The sequence below is a fragment of the Marmota monax genome, unplaced genomic scaffold (genome assembly GCF_021218885.2).
Source record: "Marmota monax isolate L192 unplaced genomic scaffold, Marmota_monax_Labrador192_F-V1.1 WCK01_AAM20220418_F8-fsc00041, whole genome shotgun sequence".
NCBI lineage: Eukaryota > Metazoa > Chordata > Mammalia > Rodentia > Sciuridae > Marmota > Marmota monax.
Window position 1 is genome coordinate 7,072,275 of NW_026695238.1, and position 23,098 is coordinate 7,095,372.

General features: G+C 41.2%; 1 protein-coding gene across 3 annotated transcripts in view; it reads left to right on the forward strand.

Moving 5' to 3' along the window:
• Acsl3 (acyl-CoA synthetase long chain family member 3) overlaps window positions 1–7,059 on the forward strand; it is a 73,263-nt gene extending 66,204 nt beyond the window's left edge. For all 3 annotated transcript variants that reach the window (XM_046439875.2, XM_046439876.2, XM_046439877.2), the window contains 2 exons: window positions 751–908; window positions 6,317–7,059. In XM_046439875.2, the coding sequence (XP_046295831.1) occupies window positions 751–908; window positions 6,317–6,474 (316 nt within the window). In that variant the 3' untranslated portion in view covers window positions 6,475–7,059. The remainder of the gene's footprint in view (window positions 1–750; window positions 909–6,316) is intronic.
• The last annotated feature ends 16,039 nt before the right edge of the window (window positions 7,060–23,098 follow it).

The following is a 23,098-nucleotide window of genomic DNA, read 5'->3' on the forward strand; positions in this document are numbered from 1 at the left end:
TGTTCTCCTCTTCTTGATGCTGTTACTATTCTTCCAGTTACTATTTTATAAAGTCTTCAAAAAAAATCTCTGCCTTTGAGCATACTCAGAGTTCAGAGTTCCTCAGTGAATACAGATGTTCATACTAAGAGAAAATGAATGTAATGATGTTATTTTGATTTGCCACCAAATTTTTTTAGATACAGTTCCTAATATATGTCAGATTTTATGTTTGTTTTACCTGTTGCTATGAAATACTGATTTTTTTAAGATAAATTATTTATTTGCAATTTTCTTTTCAAAAAGGTATATCCAGCACTATTCACATTAGTTATGTATATTTGAAATTTATCATGCAATGTCAGATTGAGCTTTTAAATAGTAAACTCTCCCCTAGAATATATTATAAATCAGACAGTAAAACTGGCTCTTGCTTGAAAAAAGTATGTCATACCAAATATGGCACATGCATTTTTTTGTTTTGTTTTGATACTAGGGATTGAACCCAGGGGTGTTTTCCCACTGTGCTACTCTCCTACCCCTTTTTATTTTTTATCTTGAGACAATTTTACTAAGTAGCTGAGACTGGCCTCCAACTTGTGGTCCTCTTGCCCCAGCCTCCTGAGTTGCTTAGGGTTACAGATGTACTGGCACATGCATTTTAATAAAAAAAAAACAAAAGATTTAGTTAAAAAATATCAAGGTATCAGTAACTTCACTTAACTCATGATACTATCTTGTTTCTCGGTTGTTGTCCTTTATGTATTTCAGCTACCATTCTTACGTCATTGGATTTGTTGTGCCAAATCAAAAGGAACTAACAGAACTAGCTCGAAAGAAAGGACTTAAAGGGACTTGGGAAGAGCTGTGTAACAGTAGTGAAATGGAAAATGAGGTCCTGAAAGTGCTTTCAGAAGCTGCTATTTCAGGTGAGTGTTTTGTTAAACTAACTCTTAAGAACTGCTTTTCTTATCGGTTTAACCTGTCATGTTATAGGAGTTTGGGTACATCATTTTCTGCTCAGAAACCATTTCTACTATTACTAGATAGAAGAATATATACTTACCAGTTTCCATTTCAGCTCTCCTACAGTACACACAAATCATCCACTCCTACCAACCTGATGTACATGTCTCTTTAATATTGTAATCATTGTAGCCTTTGTTCTCTCGGATGGCCCTTTCTCCACTTAGCTATTCTTCAAGGCTCTCCTGAGCTTCATAAGCATGCCAGCTCACAGTGAAAGGTCTAAAACTCCTTTTGGAATTGTATACATTGTTAATGTATTGGCAGTTTACTATATTGATATGTCCTATACTGTCTCTCTCTCTCTCTCTCCTTTTTTTTTTTTTGGTCCAAGACTAAATTGTTGATTTGGTAAAAACAGCAGTATCTTTTGAGTTAAGCATTAAATGTAACACAAACATGCATTTTTAGTTTACCTGAATATGTTATGTAAGATCATGAGAAATGTAAATTTGCATTGAGACAAAAGGAGTAGTTATTGTGGCCCTTTATTTCAAGAGTATATCAAGATTGAAAGTAATTTTTAGGTAGCAGAAAACTTTGAACCAATGCTAAATTGATTTAATTAATTAATGGATGTTCATTAAAAACCTATATTATCTCCCAATAAAGTGAAATATCCAAACATTAATAACTAAGCATAATATACTTTTTTGCTTATTTTTATATAATAACGTTTTTGAAATATAATTAGTCTGCCGTACAGCTCACCCAATTAATATGTGTAATAAGATATTTTTTAGTTTATTCATTAAGTTGTAGAACCATTACCACAATCAATTTCACAACATTGTTATTACCCCACAGAGACCCCATACCCGTTAGCAGTCATTCTCCCTTATAGTATGTATCAATGATACTTAATTCCCTTTTATTGATATAAATATATAGATATATAACATATTACATAAATGTTATATGTCATATAAATATTTGTTATATTTGTATTATAAGTGGATATATGCCGCATTTTGTTTAATACATTCATCAATTGATGGACATTTCTTTTGTTTCCACTCTGGGCTGATGTGAGAAATGCTGCTATGAACATGCAGGTTCAAGCTTTTGTATGAACATGTGTCTGTTTTTCTTGGATAGATTCCTATGAGTGGAATTGATTTGACATATGTTAACTTTATATTTAAACTGTTTTGAATAATAGAAGAGTCAAAACTATTTTCTAAAATATTTTTTTCCAGTATTTTGCAATATGTTGGTACTATTTACCTTCCCAAATGGGCTTATCAGGGTTTCAATTTTTGTACATTCTCATCAACACTTGCTATCATTTGTTCTTTTAATGCTAGCTATCCTAAATGTTATCTTCTTATGGTTTGGCATTTCTCTGATGGCTAATGTCAAGTATCTTTTAATGTGATTATTGATGTATATCTTCTTTGGAAGGTGTTTATTCAGATCTTGTCTCCCTTTTTTAATGGTACTATTTGTCTTTTTAGTACTGATTTGGTATGGATCTTTTACATATTCTAAATGCAAGTTGATGATCAGGTATATGATTTGCAAAAATATTTGTCCGCCTTCTGTGTTCTTATGTTCTTGATGGTGTTCTTTGAAACACAAAGTTTTTAATTTGTAGTTGTACAGTTTATCTCTTCTTGCTTTTGCTTTTGGTTTCACATGTAAGAAATTATTGCCTAATCGAAGTCACAAAAACATTCCCCTTTTTTCTTCTAAGAGTTTTGTAGTTTAAGCTCTCATCCATTTTGAATAGGATTTTGTATATGATAGAAAGAAGGGATTGATCTTTATTCCTAAACAGAAAACCATTTATCTATATATAATATCTATCTATATCTGTATCTATATCTACATCTATTAAGTGATGTATTGCCAATAATAGGCTTATGTGATTGTGGGGACTTCCTAAGCAAAGCCTGAAATGTGTAGAGCAGACTTTGAGAAAGGGTAGGCTGGACTTTCAGGCATTAGCTGAAGCTGTTTTTGAAAGGCAGAATTTCTTCTTGTTTGCAGAAGTCTCATTTCCGCTCTTAAGGCCCATCAAACTGATTGAATAAGGCCCAGTAAGATTGTTTATACTATAAGAAATATCCTCACACCAATCCCTAGATTAGTGTTTAATTGAATAACCAGGCACTTTAGTGTAGGCAGTTGAAACATACAAATGAACATCACAAAGCATTCAGAGGTATCTACTTAAATCACAGTTTCCAAATAAAGGCAATAACAAAGTTTAGACTTTTGTCTAATAGGATACAATTATCCTGCTTACAACCAAAAACACTAATCCTTTCCCAGAGGAGGATGCAAATTCCTGGGATGATTTTTAGTCATGTCCTTTGGTAGCCTGTAACTTATGTGCTGTGACTTTATTCAAGCATGTTATAGATAAGGGAGTAAAAATATTCATAACTGAAAAAGAAATAGCTGTTGAGAGTCCTCATTTCTCCAGCCTGCCCTGCAGTCTTGCTGTGTGTGATTTTTTTTTTTTTTTAAAGCACTGGTTCAGGTGGTTTCAGTACCTACTGAAGAAGATAATTTTAAGTTGGTTCCTAGAGGAGAATGCTGACTGGTTTGAAATTAAAAAAATAATAATAATAATCCAGCAATTACTTTACAGTCTCCCCATATCTCAGTAGTATCAGACTCTGTCCATTCTGTCTTAATGATATGTGCCTTCCTGATTTTGCTCATGTGTTTGTATTTCCTCTTGGAAACATCTCCTGAAATACTTTTAATCTTTGAAGAGTCAAAACTTGTGTTCTGTCTCCATGTTTACTTTTACAACTAGAGTTAATAGATGTTTTTTACTTGTAAGGCATCTTGTGCCCTTAATTTAGCACATTTATTTTTTTCAAATTTGTAGTGAAAATCATAATATTGAATTTCCATTTTAACCCTTTTTTAAAATTTTATTTTTTTATTTGTTCTAATTACTTATACATGACAGTAGACTGCATTTTGACACATTGTACACAAATGGAGCCCATTTTCTCCTTCCTCTGGCTGAACATGGTGTAGATCACCCCAGTAGTGTAATTATACATGTATATAGGGTGTTAATGTCTGTCTCATTCCACCGCCCTTCTTATCCCCCCCACACCTCCTGCTGCCCTCCCTACAATCCAAAGTTCCTTCATTCTTCCCCACCCAACCACTCCACATTATGGATTAGCATCTGCTTATCAGAGAAAACGTTGGCCTTTGGTTTTTTGGGCCATCTTAACCAGTTTTAAGTGTAGAATTCTGTAATGCTAAATATATTTATATTATTATGCAACAGATCTCTAGAACTTTCTTGCAGAACTGGTACGTTGTACACACTAAGCATTGATTCTCCTTTTATCCTTCCCCTGCCCTTGGCAACACCTTCCTATTTTCTGTTTTTATAATTTTGGCTACTTGACTTTCATGAATGGAATCGTAGACTATTTGTTCTTTGGCTTCTGGCTTATTTTGCTTGGCAGGATGTCTTCAAGATTTATCCATGTAATGGCATGGAGCAGGATTTCCCTCCTTTGTAAGGCTTATCATGTTCCATTGTGTGTATATACTACATTTTTCCTTATCCATTCATCTCTCAGTGGATATTTGGGTTACTTCCACCTCATGGCTTATTGTGAATAATAGAGTGATGAAAATGGGTATTCAAATATCTCCTTGAATTTTTTTGGAACTATATCTAGAAATGGGATTGTTGATCATATGGTAGCTTTATTAATTTTTTTGAAGCATCTGATTATGACTACTAATTTACATTCCTGACAATGTGTATAAGATTTCCCTTTCTTCACATCCTCACTAACACTTGCCATTCTAATAGGGAGGACAGGGTATTGTGATTTTGAATTGCATTTTAGTATTTAGGTTCTTTTTTTTTTTGTAGTTCTTTGAATTGTAAAGTCAGGTGGTTGATTTGAGATTCTTTTTTAAATTTCCATATAATTATATATTTTTCCAACTGCTGTTGATTTCTAATTTCATTTCATTGTGGTTGGACAAGATGTTTTATATAATTTCAGTCATCTTAAATCTGTTAAGACTTGTTTTGTGGCCTAACCTGTGGTTGTCTTAAAGAGTGTTTCATGTATAATTGAGAAAAATATACATTTCTTACATCTTCCTTTGAGAACTGACCTTTTTATCATTATATAATGCCCTTTGGTCTTATGTTATCTTAGTGTTATCTCTTGTGTTATCTGATGTAAGTATGGCCATCCCTTTGCTTTTCAGGTCCTATTTCCATCATGTATCTTTCTCTATCCTTTCATTTTATAGCCCAGGTTTGTGTTTGCAGTTAAAGTAAGTTTCTTATTGACAGCTTTTGAGTGTGTGTGTGTGTGTGTGTGTGTGTGTGTGAGAGAGAGAGAGAGAGAGAGAGAGAGAGAGAGAGAAAGAGAGAGAGAGAGAGATCCATTTGGTGATTTCATGTCTTCAATTGGACATTTAATCTATTTAGATTAAGGGTAATTACTGATCTGAACAGATTTAACTGTTGCTATTTTGTTATCTGTGTTCTGTATGTTTTATAACATTTACCTTTTCTGTCTTCTTCTGTTGTTTTCTTTTCCAGTGCAGTTACTTAAAATGTCTTGAACTATGTTGATATTAACTTACCTCCAATCTCATAAAACTCTACTTTATATTCCTGCTTCTCCCTTGATGTTGTTACTTAAATACTACTCACTTTTTTTTTTTTTTTTTTTTTTTTTTTTGCGCTAGGGATATAACCTAGGAGAGCTTTACCACTGAACTAAATCCTCAGCCCTTTTTTAAAATTTTGAGAGTGTCTCGCTAAGTTGCTGAGGCTGGCCCCTAACTTGGGATCCTCCTGTCTCAGCCTCCTGAATTGCCAGGGTATGCACCATGGGGTTCATATCACCTCTTTTTAAAATTGTGTTTGTGTATTTGCTAGTTAGCTTTTTGTCGCTGTGAGAAAATACCTGAGAAAAACAACTTTAAAGGGGGAAAGATTTATTTTGGCTTATAGTTTTAGTCCATTGTTAGCCAGCTCCTTTTCCTTTGGGTTTGTGATGAAGCAGAACATCATGCAGAAGGGTGTGGTGAAGGAAAATTGCTCATCTCATGCCAACTGGGAAACGCAGAGGGAAGGGAGACAAGGGTTTGGAGACAGGATGGAGTTCCCCAAGACAGATACTCAAGCATCCACTCCCTTGGGCTCGGGTCCCACCTCCTGCATTCTCCACAACAAAGATTCATGGGCTAAATGGTTGGGCATTTTGGTGGGTACCCCACTGGGGAAGTTATACTATTTGTTAAGAATTTTAATTATACAGCTTTAATGTCTTTTTTTTCCCCTTCATCATCTCAGCGAGTCTGGAAAAATTTGAAATTCCAGTAAAAATTCGTTTGAGCCCTGAACCATGGACCCCTGAAACGGGTTTGGTGACAGATGCCTTCAAGTTGAAACGCAAAGAGCTTAAAACACATTACCAGGCGGACATTGAACGAATGTATGGAAGAAAGTAATTATTCCCTTTTGGCGTCAGTTTGCTACAGTGAGCTCAGATCAAATAGGAAAATACTTGAAATGCCTGTCTCAAATTGTGAGGCAAACTCCATTCCTCATATTAAGCCTAAACTGTTCTTTCTCATGACATCACCATTTTTTAACTGACAAGATTAGTAAAATGTTAAGACAGCAAACTTGTGTCTGTCTCTTCTTTCTTTCTCCCTCCTCCAGTTTACCACCTACAATTGTACTTGTCAGTAGGAGAATTTTTCTGAATCAGATTGGGGAAGAAGTGATTTTAAAAACCTCAAGTTTTTAAACATGATTTATATGTTCTGTATAATGTTCAGTTTGTAACTTTTTAAAGTTTGGATGTATAGAAGGATAAATAGGAAATAATAAGAATTGGTTATGGGGGGGCTTTTTTACTTATTGTATTTAAAAATACAAGGGTATCATTGTGAAATTATGTAAATTTCAAATGCTATGAATCAAATCATTGTTGAACAAAAGATTTGTTGCTGTGTAATTATTGTCTTGTATGCATTTGAGAGAAATAAATATACCCATACTTATGTTTTAAGAAATTGAGAACTTGTGAATATATGCCTGACAGTGTCTTCTTTATATATTTTTTATTAGGAATAAATGTAGTTCGGTTGGTATTGCATGACACAGATAGCAGAGAAGGGATGGATTTAACAGTATAGGGGACAGAACAGCCAGTGCCACACCAGTTGGTGATTGGTCCCAGTAGGTCACTCTCAAGATGTTCGCTGTTTTCTGTTTAGCTATTGAAATTAGGAAAATATCCAAAATTAAATCGGAGCAATTCTGAAAGATAGGGTAGAATTTTAAGAACAAAGTATAAAAAGTTATTCTTTATTTAATCATATGTACATTTACTTGTCTGTATGAACACATCAGTTGTGGAAATTATTCTACTCCAAACTCTTCCACTTTTAATACTTAATTTTAAAATTAGAATTTTTAGAGTAGTTTGCACTGGTGTGTGTGTGTGTGTGAGAGAGAGAGAGAGAGGGAGAGAGGGGAGAGAAAGACATATATTCAGGGGTGGTAGCTTATATTAAAAAGCACCTTTTCTTTCTATACTAGAAAATGAAGTAATTTAGAATGCTGCTTCTAGTAGCATTCTCACGAAGAGAAATTTTGGATACAAGAGAATTTAGCTTTATAATGAGGAGATTTAATATTTGATTTGTAGATTTTCATGTCAGTGTAGATTAAAACATTGCTTATATGGTATGTAGTAAGTCTTTCATATATATTGCTTGTCTTATTCTAGATATAAATAATATTGCATCATTTAAGATATGCTCAAATTAGGATTTAAAAAGTCATAGGCACCGCATTTTTCATGTCAGACCAACTATTTTCTTGATTCTGTTACTTTAGGCAATAAAAGGCAAAAAAGGAAAGAAAGAAAAAAAATATGAACATAAATCTGTTCATCCAGTAGTGGGAATGTTGAGAGCAGCTAAGACCTGGTGGTTTTGGGTTACATAAAAAACAATGTATCTGAAGACATTGCAATACAGTGTTTTGTTTTCAACTTTTCTCGTATTGTTGTGTTATTGTATTGTGTTTTGGATGCTTTTTTCTTGTCATAGTTTAAATTTTAATAATGTTTAGGGAAATGCCAAAAAAATAAAAATATGAAAAAATACATGGAACTTCTCTATCAGGATGCTGTGATCTAAACATTAGTCCAGGGTAGATAGAAGCGTTTGTTCCTGATGCTTTGTCTTTAGAATATAAATGATTGTTCAAATGATTAAAAGGTTGTATTTACTTAGAATGAAAGCTTTAATGCTTTAAAGGAACGATATTCATTGACATGAAATAATACCAGTTGAATAGGTAGCTTATCACTGATTCAGAATAAAAATTATTTCTTTTCAGAAACGTCTAATGAGGCTGTTTTAATCCATATCAAGTTCCATTTGTTTTCTCATGATTAACATTTATAATTCACAGTCTTAAAAATGTCAGATAGCAGGGTCAGATGTCACAGGAGAACAGGAAATGAAGTAGAATCCCCTTTCAAACAAATTATTCTCTAACTCAAACCATCTTTAATGACTTGAAAAATCCAATTATTTCAATACTCCCTTTCACGGAGAAAAGGTTGACCAATGAGAAAAAACAAAAACCACATCCATTCAACAATTATGAGAAAGACTGGTATGACCAGTTGATGTTTGAGGAGGAGAACTTTAAGGAATTTCAAATAAACTGCTAAATTTATATGCATATATAAAAATACAGTATGAATCCTAGAAGAATGTTGCTTCAGAACTATTGTTTTCTGGAAATAAACTATATGAAGAATCTATAGACGTTTCTGTCCAAGTAAGTTTAGCAGTTTATAGCACACTAGACTGGTGGCCACCTCCCCACCCCATGCCCGTTGGCATTTTTTTTTAAACAAATTGAATTAGAAAGGTTTTTTGTTGTTGTTGTTGTTGTTTAACAGACAGTAAAACTGGAAGTGGTATCTACTTTTTAAATACTACCTTGTTTTTAAGTCGTGGAGTTGATATCCATGATGTTCTCCATTCTTATAAATTTTCAGCCATGTTTAAAAATGAATGAACTGGGAATAACTTTGTTTGCTACTAACACTACTCAAGGTTTTACAGGTTTTTAAACAATTAGTCCCTATGATACAACTTTAAAACTTTTTTTTGGAAAAAATCTGATGTGTGGGTTCCTTTTGTAAGACAATTTATGTACACCTGTGATGTTTTAAAGGGGGATCCACTTTTAAACAGTGTACATACTGGACCACACTGAAATGTAATGCATCCTTTCTATACTTGTTATTCACTCTGAGTTCATTTCCAGTGTATTCTTAGTTACTGGTGTTTTCTGCCTAAGAAAGTGCATCATAAAGAAGCCCCATAGTTATATTGGTATGGACTATTTATGTGTAACTTGACATGAAATTTGAAGAATAAAGATGTATAAAAAAATTAAAGTTTCTGATATTAAAGCCTCAGTATTTTAAAAATGTTGAAGAAAAAGAAAAGCTCTTCCTTTAAAAGTCAAACTTGAGTTGACCTTCCTGAAATACCTGCTGAAAAAGAAGTTTGGGGAATTTTCTTTCCTGGCCTATCCACCCATCTGAGGGGACATTTTTATTTCTAGAAGTTCTGTTCTTTGTTTCCTAGGATTCTTGTGCCTTGCCCTACCCCATCTTCCTTCCCTTTTGGTGTTGGGTTCATGCTGTCAGCAGGTACAAGTCAGTGCGGGTGAAAATAGAGATTGGAAGTAAACAGTGTTAAAACTTGTGGGGTAGAGAAGTGTGCCAGCAATAAAATGCCCACCTTTTGTGACATCATTTACTCCTGTGAATGGGGAGGAAAAATTTTATGCCATGATCTCAGGAGCTAACCCCTCCCTGCCAGTCAGGGGAAACAGCCTGTGTAACTTGATGGTAACATACTTTTTATAAAAAAGTACGCCTTTTTGTGTAGTCCTGCAGCAAACCCAGTTAAAGTAATTTTTTGTAAGCATCTGGAAGTTTCAATGTGTGTTTTGTATGTTTTGTTTTTTGTATTAACAATTGTGTCAATTTTCTGTTCATTCACTTGGCTCTATTTTAAAACACTGGTTGCTTAATACTCTGTGATCAAATATACACATCAAATATGAGGTAGATCTGTTTTCTGGATCTAGATTCAGTTAACTTTCCATCGAGGTGACACAATTCCAAGGGGAAAAGTTTATTTTGGCTTGTGATTTCAGAGGCCTCAGCCCACCTCACTTGAGGTGAGGCCGCGCATCGTGAGGGGAGCTTGTGGAGTGAAGTTGCTCACCTCGACTGGCCCCGGGGCCCAAGGTCCCAGTGTCCCCGCAAGGGCATGCCACCAGTGACCTAATCTCCTTCCACCAGCCCCATCTGCTAAATTAAGTTCCGCCACCACTATCAGCTGGGGCCAGTCCTTCAACACACGAGCCTAAAGAACAGGCTATGGACCAACAGCTTGATTTAAATAATAAAATGCATAGACTGAGAAGGAAAAGAACAAGCTCTGGTTCCCTGCTGGTCAGTTCACATGCTACGTGTAGGCTAAAAACGCCTGTCCATTTCAGACTCCCTCTGTAAACCCAGTGCCATAACGTGGTGCCTGACCCATAGTAGGCGTTAAGAACTGTTGAGTGAATTAAAATGTTAACCAAATTATAGTGACAATGCATGTATGTGCCTCTAATGTCATGCCTTTTTCTAGTTCAGACTTTTATTCAAAACATTTTTCAGCAACCCCTTCCCCATTTGTGTCCTTAATTAGTGACAATCCTTTGAATAAGGATTGCCGATGAATCCAGAAGCGACTCCTCGCATTTGGTGATACCTTTTTATATTAGCCCTCTGTGAAGAAAGGAAAGGTTCTGCGTGGCTTTTTGTTAACCAATGTTAGGAGATCTCAGCTTGAAGACTTTCCTGCATAAATTTTACAGAAATAGGGGTTCTTTACAGTGTGAGAGTTTTGATGGTGGAAGGTTTTCCGTGGTTCGTGCACTCGCAGTTTTCCTCTCTGAAGAGTGCCCTCTAGTGCTGAGAGGCAGGAGCTGCAGGTTTCCCACACTGTCAGCCTTCACAGGCTACCAGCCCTGTGAGATCTTGATGTGCAGTCAAGGGCGAGCTTCTCCACAGAGCTCTGCCCCGCCCCACTGCAACCCTTTAAAACTAGTGTTCTCAGTTGATGAAAAAGGCAGGGTCAGTCTTTAGGAAGATAATTTATCAATACTTATGGTACTGGCTACCTGTATGATTTTTCACTTGATTAAGGCAGTGGTTCTTTTTTGTTTCGGGATCCCTTTGTTCTGAAAGAAATGATTGATGAAATTATTGTGGATCCCAGAAAACTTTTGTGCATGTGGCCTATATCTGGGGCTATTTTTAAGTTTCATATTTTTTTTCTAAAGAACTTGTACTTCACCATGATACATGGAGAATTTTCAATCATTCACTTTGATTTTCCTTAGTGATGACCATAGTCTGTGTGTGTGTGTGTGTGTGTGCGCGCACGCGCTTGTGTGTACATATAGATACGGGAAACAAAGACAAGAATTCAAGGGGGGGGGCTGTACCTGTGGATACCTTGCCTTCCACCTTCACTTGGGGGAAAACTTCATAGCTGTTAGAACACAACTGAGAAAGATTCGTTTGGTGATAGATGCAAAACCCCATATTCTTAAAATTGAAATGGAAAGCCGACCCCTATGTTTTCTGAATAGTTGATTCCCCACTTTTAAACTTTTCAAGAATAAGTCCAGAGTTCCAGTGCTCTCTGAGTCACACCTCTTCACCATCCCATGGCCACAACCTGGGCCCTGTCCTCCCCAGAAGTACCCAATGTCTGCCACCTGAGAACAGGTGAATATTGAAGACTGAAGGTCTGAATGAGATCAAAAAAGGACTGGAGGACAGGGTTCAGGCTGGGAAAAGAGGGCAGAGATGGGAAGTTTCTCACGAATAAAACACCCCAGCAAGTGCGTCCCCAAAGCCCCTGTGTCTGGTGCTAAGAGATGGTCCTCGGGGTCCCTCAGACTCCTAACCCACCCACCATGGGCTGCTCTCTTCTTCTGAGCACTGAGTGCCTCCCAGGCTTCCCAGGCTCAGGCCCTCACTCTGCTCTGCTTTGTTTGCCTGCATCATATCCTGTTTTTCAGCTGCAGTGTGACCCCATCACCACCCACTATCCTCTCTTGCTTTGAGTGATTTTAATCATTTAAGTTTTAACTGACAGGTAATTGTACACATTTTTGGGATACAGTGTGATATTCAATGCAAGTATGTTTTTAAACCTGATTAGGCAAGAGGTACCAGAGACTCCCTCCCCCTCTCTCCTCCCTCCTTCCTTTCTTCCTCTGTCCCTTCTCTTCCCATCCTTAACTATAAGCCATAACTTCATGTGCCTTCTGAATCATTTGAAGGAGTGTTTAGTTCTTGGCTTTCTTAGGAATACAGTAATAGTGAGTAAAGGAAAGCTGGATGCAGTACTGTCAATCAAGAGGGCTTAGGAGGAATTCCTGAAGGCGGGCAGCCTCGTGCTCCTGTGTCCTGCCTCCCTCCCCCACATGACAGGAAGACTGTGGCCCTGCTGCGTGGGGATAACTGATGCTGCTGTCTGTGACTGTGGCCACCCGACTGCTGACATACCCCAGCTCTGCCACTTCCCGGAGCTTTCTGTGAACAGAGGGGATGTGCTGCAGCAGGCAGCGCTGTGTGCACAGGTAGAGAGGATGAAGGAGCAGCTCGCCACCATAAGATACCCATGAGCACTAGACCCCTATGTGCCCTTGTTGTTGGAATGGACAATTAGGTCTGATCACGGGCAGGTGTAAAAAGGATTTTTCTTCTTCTTCTTTTTAATAGGTGCATTATAATTATACTTACTAGTGGGATTGATTGTTACATGTTTGTACACACACACAGTGAATTTGGTCAACTTCATTTCCCAGGACCTCCCTTTTTGTCCCTCCTCCTAGTCCCCTTCCTCTATTCTAGGTCTCTCTTCTGTTCTCATAAGATCCCCTACTCCCTTTGCTCCGCTTTTTTCTCTCTCGCTTCCACATATACAACTCTCGTCTTTCTGAATCCAAATCATTTTGCTTAACATAATGCTCTCAAGTTCAAAAATTTTTATTGCAATACTGGTAATGAGACTTGCTTTCTGAATTTTATGATTAGGCATATGATTAGTCCTTCTTGCCCTGTTCTCCTCCCCCCACCCCATGCTTTAAAGATACAGAAAGATCGCTGTGATTCTATTAAGAACCTGTGTTGAGAAGCTGTGCCTTGGGTGACACTCAGTCTTCATGCTTGTGTGCTGGAATAGCGATGACTGAGAATCAGCTTGGTGCCTGTTACCACCATGAAGCCTCCTGATGCTGCTGCTTAGCTGCATGTCCTTATCATGTCAATCACCTTCCTGCTGATTGACCCTGGGGCTCACAGGGGCTCAGTTAGCATGTGATAGAGCTGGGGTGGAACCCAAAGGGTTCTTAGACACTGTTGGTAGGGACGTAAATTAATAGAGCCATTAGGAAAAAACAGTCTAGGGATGTCTAAAAAAGTCACCAGAAAACTATCATATGATTCAGCCATCAGCTCCCGGGTACAACAGAAAGGAAACAAAATCTATATGTGCAAGAGATACTCTGCACCCCCAAGTTTATTGCCAGCATCATTCACAATAGCCAAGATATGGATTCAACTAGGTGTCACATTGATGGATAGATGGATAAAGAAAATATGCTGTTTATACACAGTGGGATATTATTTAGCCATAAAAAGAAGGGCAATCCCGTCATGTGTGGCAATATGGACAGAACAGGAGGAATTGCGTTAAGTGAAATAAGCCCAGCATAGAAAGACAAATACCACACCTTCTCACTCATGTGTGGAAGCTAAAAAGTGGATCTGGTAGAGGTGGAGAGTAGTGTCCACTAGAGGATAGGAAAGGCAGGATAGGAAGGGAAGGAAGGTTGGATAACAGGTGCCAAAGTGCAGTTAGGTAAGAGGAATGAATACCAGCCTTCTACAATTTGCTGATGACACAGTCCACAATAACTTATTACGTATTTTACAAAGAATTGGGAGAGAAGGCTTCCAAGGTTCCCAGCACAAAGAATGATAAACGTTTAAGGAGGTGGAAATGCTAATTGCCCTGATTTGATCATTGCACATTATACACATGTATTGCTGTCATGCTGTGCCCTATAAATATGTAAGACCGAAAATAATTTTCTTTTTTTTAAAGTTTTTTTTAAAAAGATGGACACAATATCTTTATTTTGTCTATTTTTATGTGGTGCTGAAGATCAAACCCAGTGCCTCATGTGTGTGAGGCAAGCGCTCTACCGCTGAGCTATAACCCCAGCCCCTGAAAATAATTTTCATTGGGAAAAAATCCTTTTTCCCTTGGCGATGACTCCTCCTTTTAAAGTTATGTGGCCCTTAAATGGTACCCTTCATCTAATATTTAATATTCTCTCTCTTACCCTCTCATTTACCTGTTCATCATTAGATCATGCTCCTTAACATCTAATGAGGGTAATAATTACTTATCCTATGAGTATTTGCAACCGGCTCCTTTATTAATCAGCTTTGCATCACTATAACGAAATGCCTGAGGCCTCTGGTACAGAGAAGTGACTTGTTTGGCTCACAGTTCTGGAGACTCATGTGCAGGGCTGGGTGGCCCGAGGGAGTGGGTCTCTGGCGAGGGCAGCACATCATGGCAGGAGCGTCTATTTGAGTGTTCGTATCTTGAGCCAGGAAGCAAAGGGAGACTGAGAGACAGGGGTCCTACAATCCCCTTTTGGAGGCGTGTCCCCAGAGACACGGGAACCTCCCACAAGGCCCCATTCTTAGAGGTCTCCAGCACTTTCCAGTACCACGCCTCTGCACATGGACCTTGGGTGGGGTACTCAAATCACATCCACGCCATTGCAGCACCTTCCTTCAGTGTGTAAGGAGGAAGGACTCCGACTTGCTGGGCTGTTCCCAGTTGAGTTCTTGGAAGGGTGTTGATGGCGAGCAGGGATGTAAACAGGTGACAAGGACACTCTACGCTCTGCGCCATTTCTTCTAGTTGTACTGTCCAGTGTCTCAGATACGATGCTGAGCAGAGCAGGTATCGGTGCAGATGGCTCTCAACAGGGTACTCTGTCTCAGGGTGCTAGCTGCCCACCCCACTTTCCCATTCCTTCTTGGTAATAGAACCTCAAATTTACTGAGCAGAGTGTTTAGCCAAAGGATGATATTCCAGATATTACTTTACCTCGGTATGGTAATAAAACGTAAGTTTTGGTCAAGAAATAATGGATAGCCAGGTGGGGTGGCACATGCCTGTGGTCCCAGCCACTTGGGAGGCTGAGACAGGAGAATTGCAAATTCAAGGCTGGCCTCAACAATTTATCAAAGCCCTAACCAACTTAGTGAGGCCCTGTCTCAAAATTAAAAAATAAAAAGGGTTGGGGATAGATAGCTCAGTGGTAAAGTTCCCCTGGGGTTCAATATTCAGTACCAAAACCCAAAAACAAACCAAAAAAGTGAATCATTTTGTGAAACTTTATTTTTTAAGACAAATTTTATTTTATTGTATATTGATAGAGTATAGCTATGTATATTGTTGGGGTACAAAGTGATGCTGTAATATATGTGTACAAAGTGCAATGATTGTATCAAGCTACTTATTGCAAATCAAATCATGGGATACTTTAGATCCATCTCCTTCCTCTCTCTTTGCTACTGCTTAGAATTTGAATGTAATGACTGGAACCCTAGAAGTCATTTTGGGCCATGAGGTGGGTTTGTGAATGGGAATCATGCATCCAGGTGGCTACATTAGCAAGAGAAATGGAGCCTGTGTCGCTGATCATTAAGCACTGTCATATCAGTCCCAGATTAAAACAAAAACAAACAAAAAAACCAACAAAACACTTTTACCTTGTTTGAGTGGATGTTGTTGGAGTTTCCAGTCACATGCAGCCAGTTAATTTTAATGAAACCTGAGCTTCTTCATCTGTTGAGTGATAACAGTCTACCTGCTGTTCTCAGGACTAAATGAAATAGTTCATGAAAGAAGAAGCCTGTCCATGGGAGGTACAGGAGACAGCGTGCCCACGTCTGCTGTGGGACTAGATGGCATGGTGTTCAAGTGCCCTCTGCCAGTCGTCAGTGGAAGGCTTGCAGCCCGCCTGCACTCGCCCTCCTCCTTTCTGAAATCATGATGATCTTTTCTTGAAGAGTCAGCCTCTTTCTTTCAATTTGACTATTATATACATTTTATTTGTTTTTCTGTTTTTTTCACATTGATTTTAAACGTGTGCGAGTTGTTCGTGTTAAATCAAAGCTGCCCGTCACCCCTCCAGTCCTCCATTCCATCTTTTTCTTATTCTTCCAACTCTAACTTTTCAAAGTCGACTTTCCTCACCTGCTGTCTGAGCAGTGCTGCCCTCTCCGCAGGCCCCTGGAGCCTGGCCGTGGGGGCAGCCTCCCTTCAGAGCCTCCTCCTCTGACTCCCAGCTCTGCACTTCTGCAGGTCCTGCCCTCGGGCTCCGGGATACACTTTGTCCCCACCTCTTCATCCCCAGAGCCAGAAGAGCCTGAGATCTGCTCCAGGCAATTCCCATAGGATCCAGAAAGTTCCGGGAATTTATTTTGGGTAACTAAGGCAGGAACCTATGGTTTGTGTCAGGTTGGGACGGGCCCTGGCTGGAGCTTCCTGCAGGGCTTTGTCCCCCTCTGTTCTTCCCTCCCTTTCTGACACGTATTTTCCTGGGGTCTTTGAATCAATCACTTGCTCTTGAAGGCATGTTCCAGAGTCTGCATTTGGGGAGCTAATTCCAAACACGACCTCCATTTCCCATCTCTCATTCCCTCCTTGGCCCAGGGCACTCTGGCTTTGGGCCCCATCACTCTAAGGAGGCAGCTCTTGCGTGGAGCCCCAGTGACGCCATGTAGACGAACCCAAGGTGCACAGCCCCACTGGATGCCATGGACGCTATTCTCTGGTGCCCCCTCCCTGGCTTTCCTCTTTCATTTTGTGACCTTTCTTCGGTGTTTCCAGGTAAGCTTGTCCTCCTCTCATCAGCCATTGAAATAGGAGTCCCCAGGCTCAGCCCTGCGCCCCCTGCTGTCCTCCCTGGTGAACTCCACACCCCAAGCCTCATGGTGGCAACCAGCAGTAGCCACACCTTCTGCCTCAGCACCATCTTCTCTGAGTGCCAAGCCCTTGTCTGTTAAATCTGCACGTGGATGTTCTCAAAAGCACTTCTGAGCTAAATTTGTCAGATCTAGTCCATGAAAGCAGGCGGTCCTCTTGCCCTCGGTTCCAGCGTTGTGCATGCAGACACTTGTCCATCCTGGCCAAGACCTGGGAGCCGCCGGGTAGCCAAGGGGCACCAACTGCTGGGCGTGGAGGACTGGGACTCTTTTCCCTCTACCTCCACCTTCAGCTCCACCCCTGGAGTCCAGACTGTCTTCATCGACTACCGTCTCAAAACCAGCCTCCTTGCTGGCCTTCCTGCATGCATTTTTATATCCATTTTTTTCCCCACATTGCTCCCAGGCTGATCTTTCCAAAATGCAAATTTAATTATGCCTTAAAAAATGATTTCATTGAAATATAATCACCCATTCAAAGCATAAAATTCATGCCTTTTAGTGTATTCAGAGTTGTGTAAACATCACCACAATCTAATTTTAAGAAACTTTCCATCATCCCCCAAGAACCCTTGTACCCATTAGCCCCCACTTCCATTTCCCCCTCTGCAGCCCTAGGCAACCACTAATCTGCTTTCTCTATGGATGTGCCTATTCTGAACATTTCAAACAAACATAACCATATAATATGTGGTCTTTTGTGACTGGCTTCTTTGACTCGGTGGGTTTTCAAAGTGCGTGGATGTTGCAACATGTATCGTACCTCATTCTTTTTTTACTGGCTGAATGGTATTGCCTCGTAGGGTATACCACATTTTGCTTATGTATCAATCACTTGATGGGCACTTTTTTCTTATGAACGCTGCTGCTGACATGCACATTCATGTACAAGTGTCTGTAGGTACGTTTTCATTTCTCCTGGGTGTCACAGATCTAGGAATGGGATCACTTGATCATAAGGTAAATCACACCTCTTTCGTAAGCTTTTCAATGGCATTCCATGCTCTTAGGATGAATTTGGCTCCTCTTTTCCTGGTGATCATGTTCCCTCATGGTCTGACCCCGCCTGCCTTGCCAGTCTCCTCACTGTGTTCCAGGATTTGGGCCACTGTGGCCTTGGGCTGGTCCCTGTCTTCCCACGCCTGCCTTCTTCCCTGGGTTGACTCTCTCCTTCAGGGTGTAGCGATGTCACTTCCTCCAGGAAGCCTTCTTTAAGCTCCATGATGACATCAACTTCCCCTTTCACACCACCATTGTACCATGTAGCCCTCTGTAGTACTTGTTTGTAACTTTTAACCCACTGCCTTTCTGTCTTTCTGGGCGTCAACTTGACTTGATTAAAGTCTGCCCTGAGGCCTGGCAGAGCATTATCTTGGGTGCATCTGTGAGGGTGTTGCCAGTGGAGGTGAGTCAGTGCCCTGGGTGGGGAACACCTGCCCTCAGTGTGGATGGGCACCTCTAGTCAGCCCTCAGTGTGATGGGTGCATCCAATCAGCTGGGGGTGCCCAGAGAGAATAAATACAGAAGGCAGATTGGTTTCCCTCCCTGAGGGATTGGACATACTGGTCTATCCAGCCTGGAACATCAAAATTCCAGGCTTTCTGTCCTTTGGAATCCAGGACTTACACAAGTGGCCCTCTCCTTGGGGATTCAGGCTTCTGACTTCAAATGGAAAGTCGTACCATTAACTTCCCTGGGTCTGAGATTTTCACACTTGACTTGGACTGAGCGAGTGCTACCAGCATCCAGGGTCTGCAGCCTGCAGACCACCTGTTGTGGGACTTCTCAGCTGCCATAATGGTGTGAGCCAATTGCCCCAATAAGTCTCCCCTCATATATCTCTATACATATCCTGTTGATTCCATTGGAGAACCCCCACTAATATGTCAACCATGTCTATTTTTTTCACACCTCCCTTTGTAGCTCTAGCATCTATTCAGTGCCCAGGACATAGTAGGTACTCAAAAATATTTTCCCATCATTGGATAGAAAATGTCATCATCTCCACATTTATGATTACATCTCAAGCCATATCCAGTTCAGCTAAGTGTTTTTGGTCTTTCTGTTATGGAAACATGAATCTATCCAATGATTACAGCTAAACTATGACATAGCTTCAAAGAATAAAAGGGCATAAGCTTCCCAAAGCCCACACCAGCAGATGAGCAGAACTTCACTGGTGGGAGGTGACTACTCAACAGTGGATGACCTCATAAGGTTTACTGGAAAAACAAGCTCATCAGGGATAAGACTATTGCTTCCCATGGTGAAGGGAACCCCAGATCTGCCATTTAACTGAATTCCTCAAGGGTGAGAAGCGATGTGTATTTCTCAGGGAGAGGAGCACACAGCTTGGTTTTGAGACACCTCCACTGACTTCCTGTCTGGTCCCTGCATCTGCCTCAGAGGATCTAATTTAATTAGATCAGAATGTAAGCCGCTTCTCGTCTCCTCCCTTAAACTGAAACAGGAGAATTTTTCGCCCCGAGCGCGTTTTAAAAGGAAATTGGAAGGAGATAAATGTAGCTCTCTGGGAGCAAAAGTCTAACTGTCTTCTGAACTTGGAAGGTTTTCTAAACTCTGGGACAGGACATCTCTTCCAGGTAGGTGGGTCCTGGAGCACTACTGCAGACATCTCGGAGGAGCCCCTGGGGAATGGTGGTGTGCGAGGGTGGCCTGGGCCACCGGAAGAACGTTTCCAGACTTCTGGGAGCAGCCTCCCCTCTCGAGTCTCCGGAAAAGGCTGCCACGCAGGGTTAGCGGTGCGACCTGCAGAGGCCACTGCGCCTGCGCAGGGTGGTCCCGAAGCCTGCTCCGCACCACGCCGCGGGTGATGTGGCTGCGAGTGATCTGGCTGCTCCTCCGCATCCTTCTCCTCTACCTGGTCCTCGCTTGCCCTTTCTCCCTCGTCTCTTGTTGGCGTCCTCAGAAGCACTCCATGAGATGGACAGGTGTGCGCCCACGACAGAGGGAGGTGTGCGCCCAGGACAGAGTGGTAGAGGAATTAGAGGCAGAGGAGGGCAAGCGACCGCGTGGCTCTGGGCAACGTCCACAGAAGGGAGCCTCTCTGGGTCCCGCAGAGGACCTTGGAGTCCAAGTCCCACTGCAGAAATGCCCGAGCAGGGCCAGCGAGAGGGCTGCTGTATCCCATCTGCAGGGGCCGCTGGTGAAGGGCCGTGGGGTGCAGAGCGCAGACGCCGCAGCCTGCGTCTGGAGACAAACCCACCCCGGGAGCCTGAGGGCCAGCCTTCCTTAGAATCAAAAAAAAAAAAAAAAAAAGTGTCCTTCGTTAGAATCAAAAGCACAGGAAACAAGATGGGGTCCGCAAAAATAGCACAGAAAGTACTCAAAGTGGGGAGCAGGGCAGTGCGGGCTTGCCTCTCCTAGGGTGTGGATCGTGGCTAAAGGGCCACCACGGGAGCACACTGAGTGTGCTCTGCTGGAACTTGCTGGATCTCCACTGCCACCGCCACCTGCACCCGGCTCCTTGCGGCCGCAGCCACTACAGTGGCTTCAGAGCCCTCTTTTCTCTCCTCTCACCCCAACACCCCAAGTGCTGCTGGTTAAGCTTTTCCTAAAACACTATTTGCACCATTTCATACCTCCCCCACCCCAAGGCTTCTCCTTGTTTTAGTGATATACTTAAAACTCCTTGGCCTAACTTTGAGGTCTTTGAAAATCTAGCCTCAACGTACCTTTCTGTCACAGAGGTCCCTCATCCCGGTCAGATGACCGAGGGAGGGCACCCTGGGTGTGATTCTGCCCAGCACCAGCCACCCTTGGACATAGCGATGCATCACTTCTCTCTCCCAGGCCGAGGGACAGTTGGAAGGTTCCAGTGGGCACAGGGTGACGGGGCTCAGCCCGGTGTCCGGAGATGCTCCAAGCCTGGGCAAAGGGGCTGAGGCGCTGCAGTTTCCCTATGCCACAGCTGCTTTTTTTCTGGTCTGAATATTTTCCTTGCTGGGCTACAAGCCGAAGGGCCTTGCCTCTCCCCATTGGGCAGAGTCCTGCACATCCTCCACGGCTGGTCTGAAACCCCCGCATCCTGAACCGCCAGTGACCGGTCCCACTTCAGTTCTCACTATTCTGTTTTAAGTCTCTGATGATTTCTTTTCTCGAATCTCTCTTTTCCCCGCAGTTCTATTAATCTAACATTGGGTCTTCTACATCTCTTATCTTTTCTTTGTTTTTGTGAACCTATTTTTTTTTATTTGATCATCTGGATTTTATTTTCTAATCCTCATTGGAATTTTGTTTGTCCTCATTTAAAAATTTCCAATGGCTTTCCTTTTGTTTCTGATTTTTTTCTCATGATAGAGTATCATATTTTTGTCTTATGGGTATAATGACTAATTAGAGGTTTTTGTTTTATTTTGTTTTGTATTGGATGGCATCATTAATAAATTGTCGTGTCCTGAAGTGACTGGTCAACCTTGTCCATTCAGGTTGAAGGGGTGTTGCATAAGCACAGAACCTATCAGCTGGGTGGCTTTGCCTCTGGGAGGCTGGGGACGTTCTAGATGCCAGAATGTGATGTTTCCAGTGGAGCATTTTTATTTGCTTTGAGGATAAGTCTTTGATGATTAGACTTGGGGGCAGGACAGTGGGGAGACATCTAGCTTCCTGGTGATCTGAGGAAGTTCAGCAAGGCCCCACCCAAAGCCCACGCCTTTGGCCCCCTGCACTCGCCTCTCCTGTTTTTGCATCTCTGGGGTGGGCATGGCTGTGGGGCATTTCCCTGGAGTGCACCCCCTTCCATGCAGACTCCAAGCCGTGGCTTCCCCTGATTGGCTTCATTTCACTATGCTTCTTCCATTCTCCATCTCCTGGTCACTTGAATGTCCACTGAATGCAGCCCTGTCCTCTTTATTTTCTCTATTTTGGGGTTTATAGCCTTTAAAATTGTTTTGTAGCGATTGAATGTCAACTCAGATGAGGGAGAAATGAAACACATTTTGTGTTTGGAGCTGGAATTTTTGCTTTCTGCATAGTTGATTGAATTAACTCTTCGAATCAAGGTAGCTTTCTGTGAAATGGGACCTGGTTGGAAAAATGGCACAATTGGACTGAAATCCACCTTGGGGAAGGCAGGGGCCTGGTGCCTGTGGGGTAAGGCGCTCTGTGGTTCAGTTGGCTTTAACATTTTGGTTCCCTTGCCCTTTCTGGTTCACATTTTTATCTGCCTCACCAATGTGTTTCTCATAGATGGAGTCACACTTCTGGGGAGCCATTTGCATCTCCAGTTTATGGCCTTTCGTATTTCCAGTCTTGACTCTGCCCTGGTGCAGGATTTGAAAGAGATGAGAAAATATGGGAAGTATTCTTTGTGGAGAGATTCAGATTCTAACTTTCCTTCAAAGCTGCAGTCCTTTGGGATTCCTTCCCTTTCAGAAAAGAACAACTTGGGCATTTTATGATCCCTTATCTCTGACTTTTTTTTTTTTTTGGTGGTTGTTTGGTTTGCTAGGCGAAGAAGGTTATTTCCTCTTATAGTTTTCAGAGTTTTCTGAGTTGTGGGGTATCCTTCCTCCCTTCCCCACATCCATGGCACATGCTCATCCTCCTCTGACTCACCCCCGCCCCATACTTTAGTATACTTTAGATGTTTCCCCTTCAAAAGAAAACCAAATTGGTGGTTTCAGTTCATCCAAATAAAAACCATCAAGCAGAGCAGTGTGACATGCTCCGTGAGTCTCTCAGGTCACGTTTCTGGCAATGCTGTGTCCCTTCCCTGTTATTCCCGTCATGTTTGGCTTTCTCGCCTGGTGCACGACACTCTCTTGGCCACGAAAAGTTCCATCTCAATTAAAAATGGAGGAAAAACAGTCATTTGTCTACATTATAGGTGGGAAAAAGTATCTGACGGGCTTGTCACTGAAGATAGAAGAAAGACATTTCCTGTCCTGCGGAGGTCTTTTGGGGCAGGTGACTGGTCC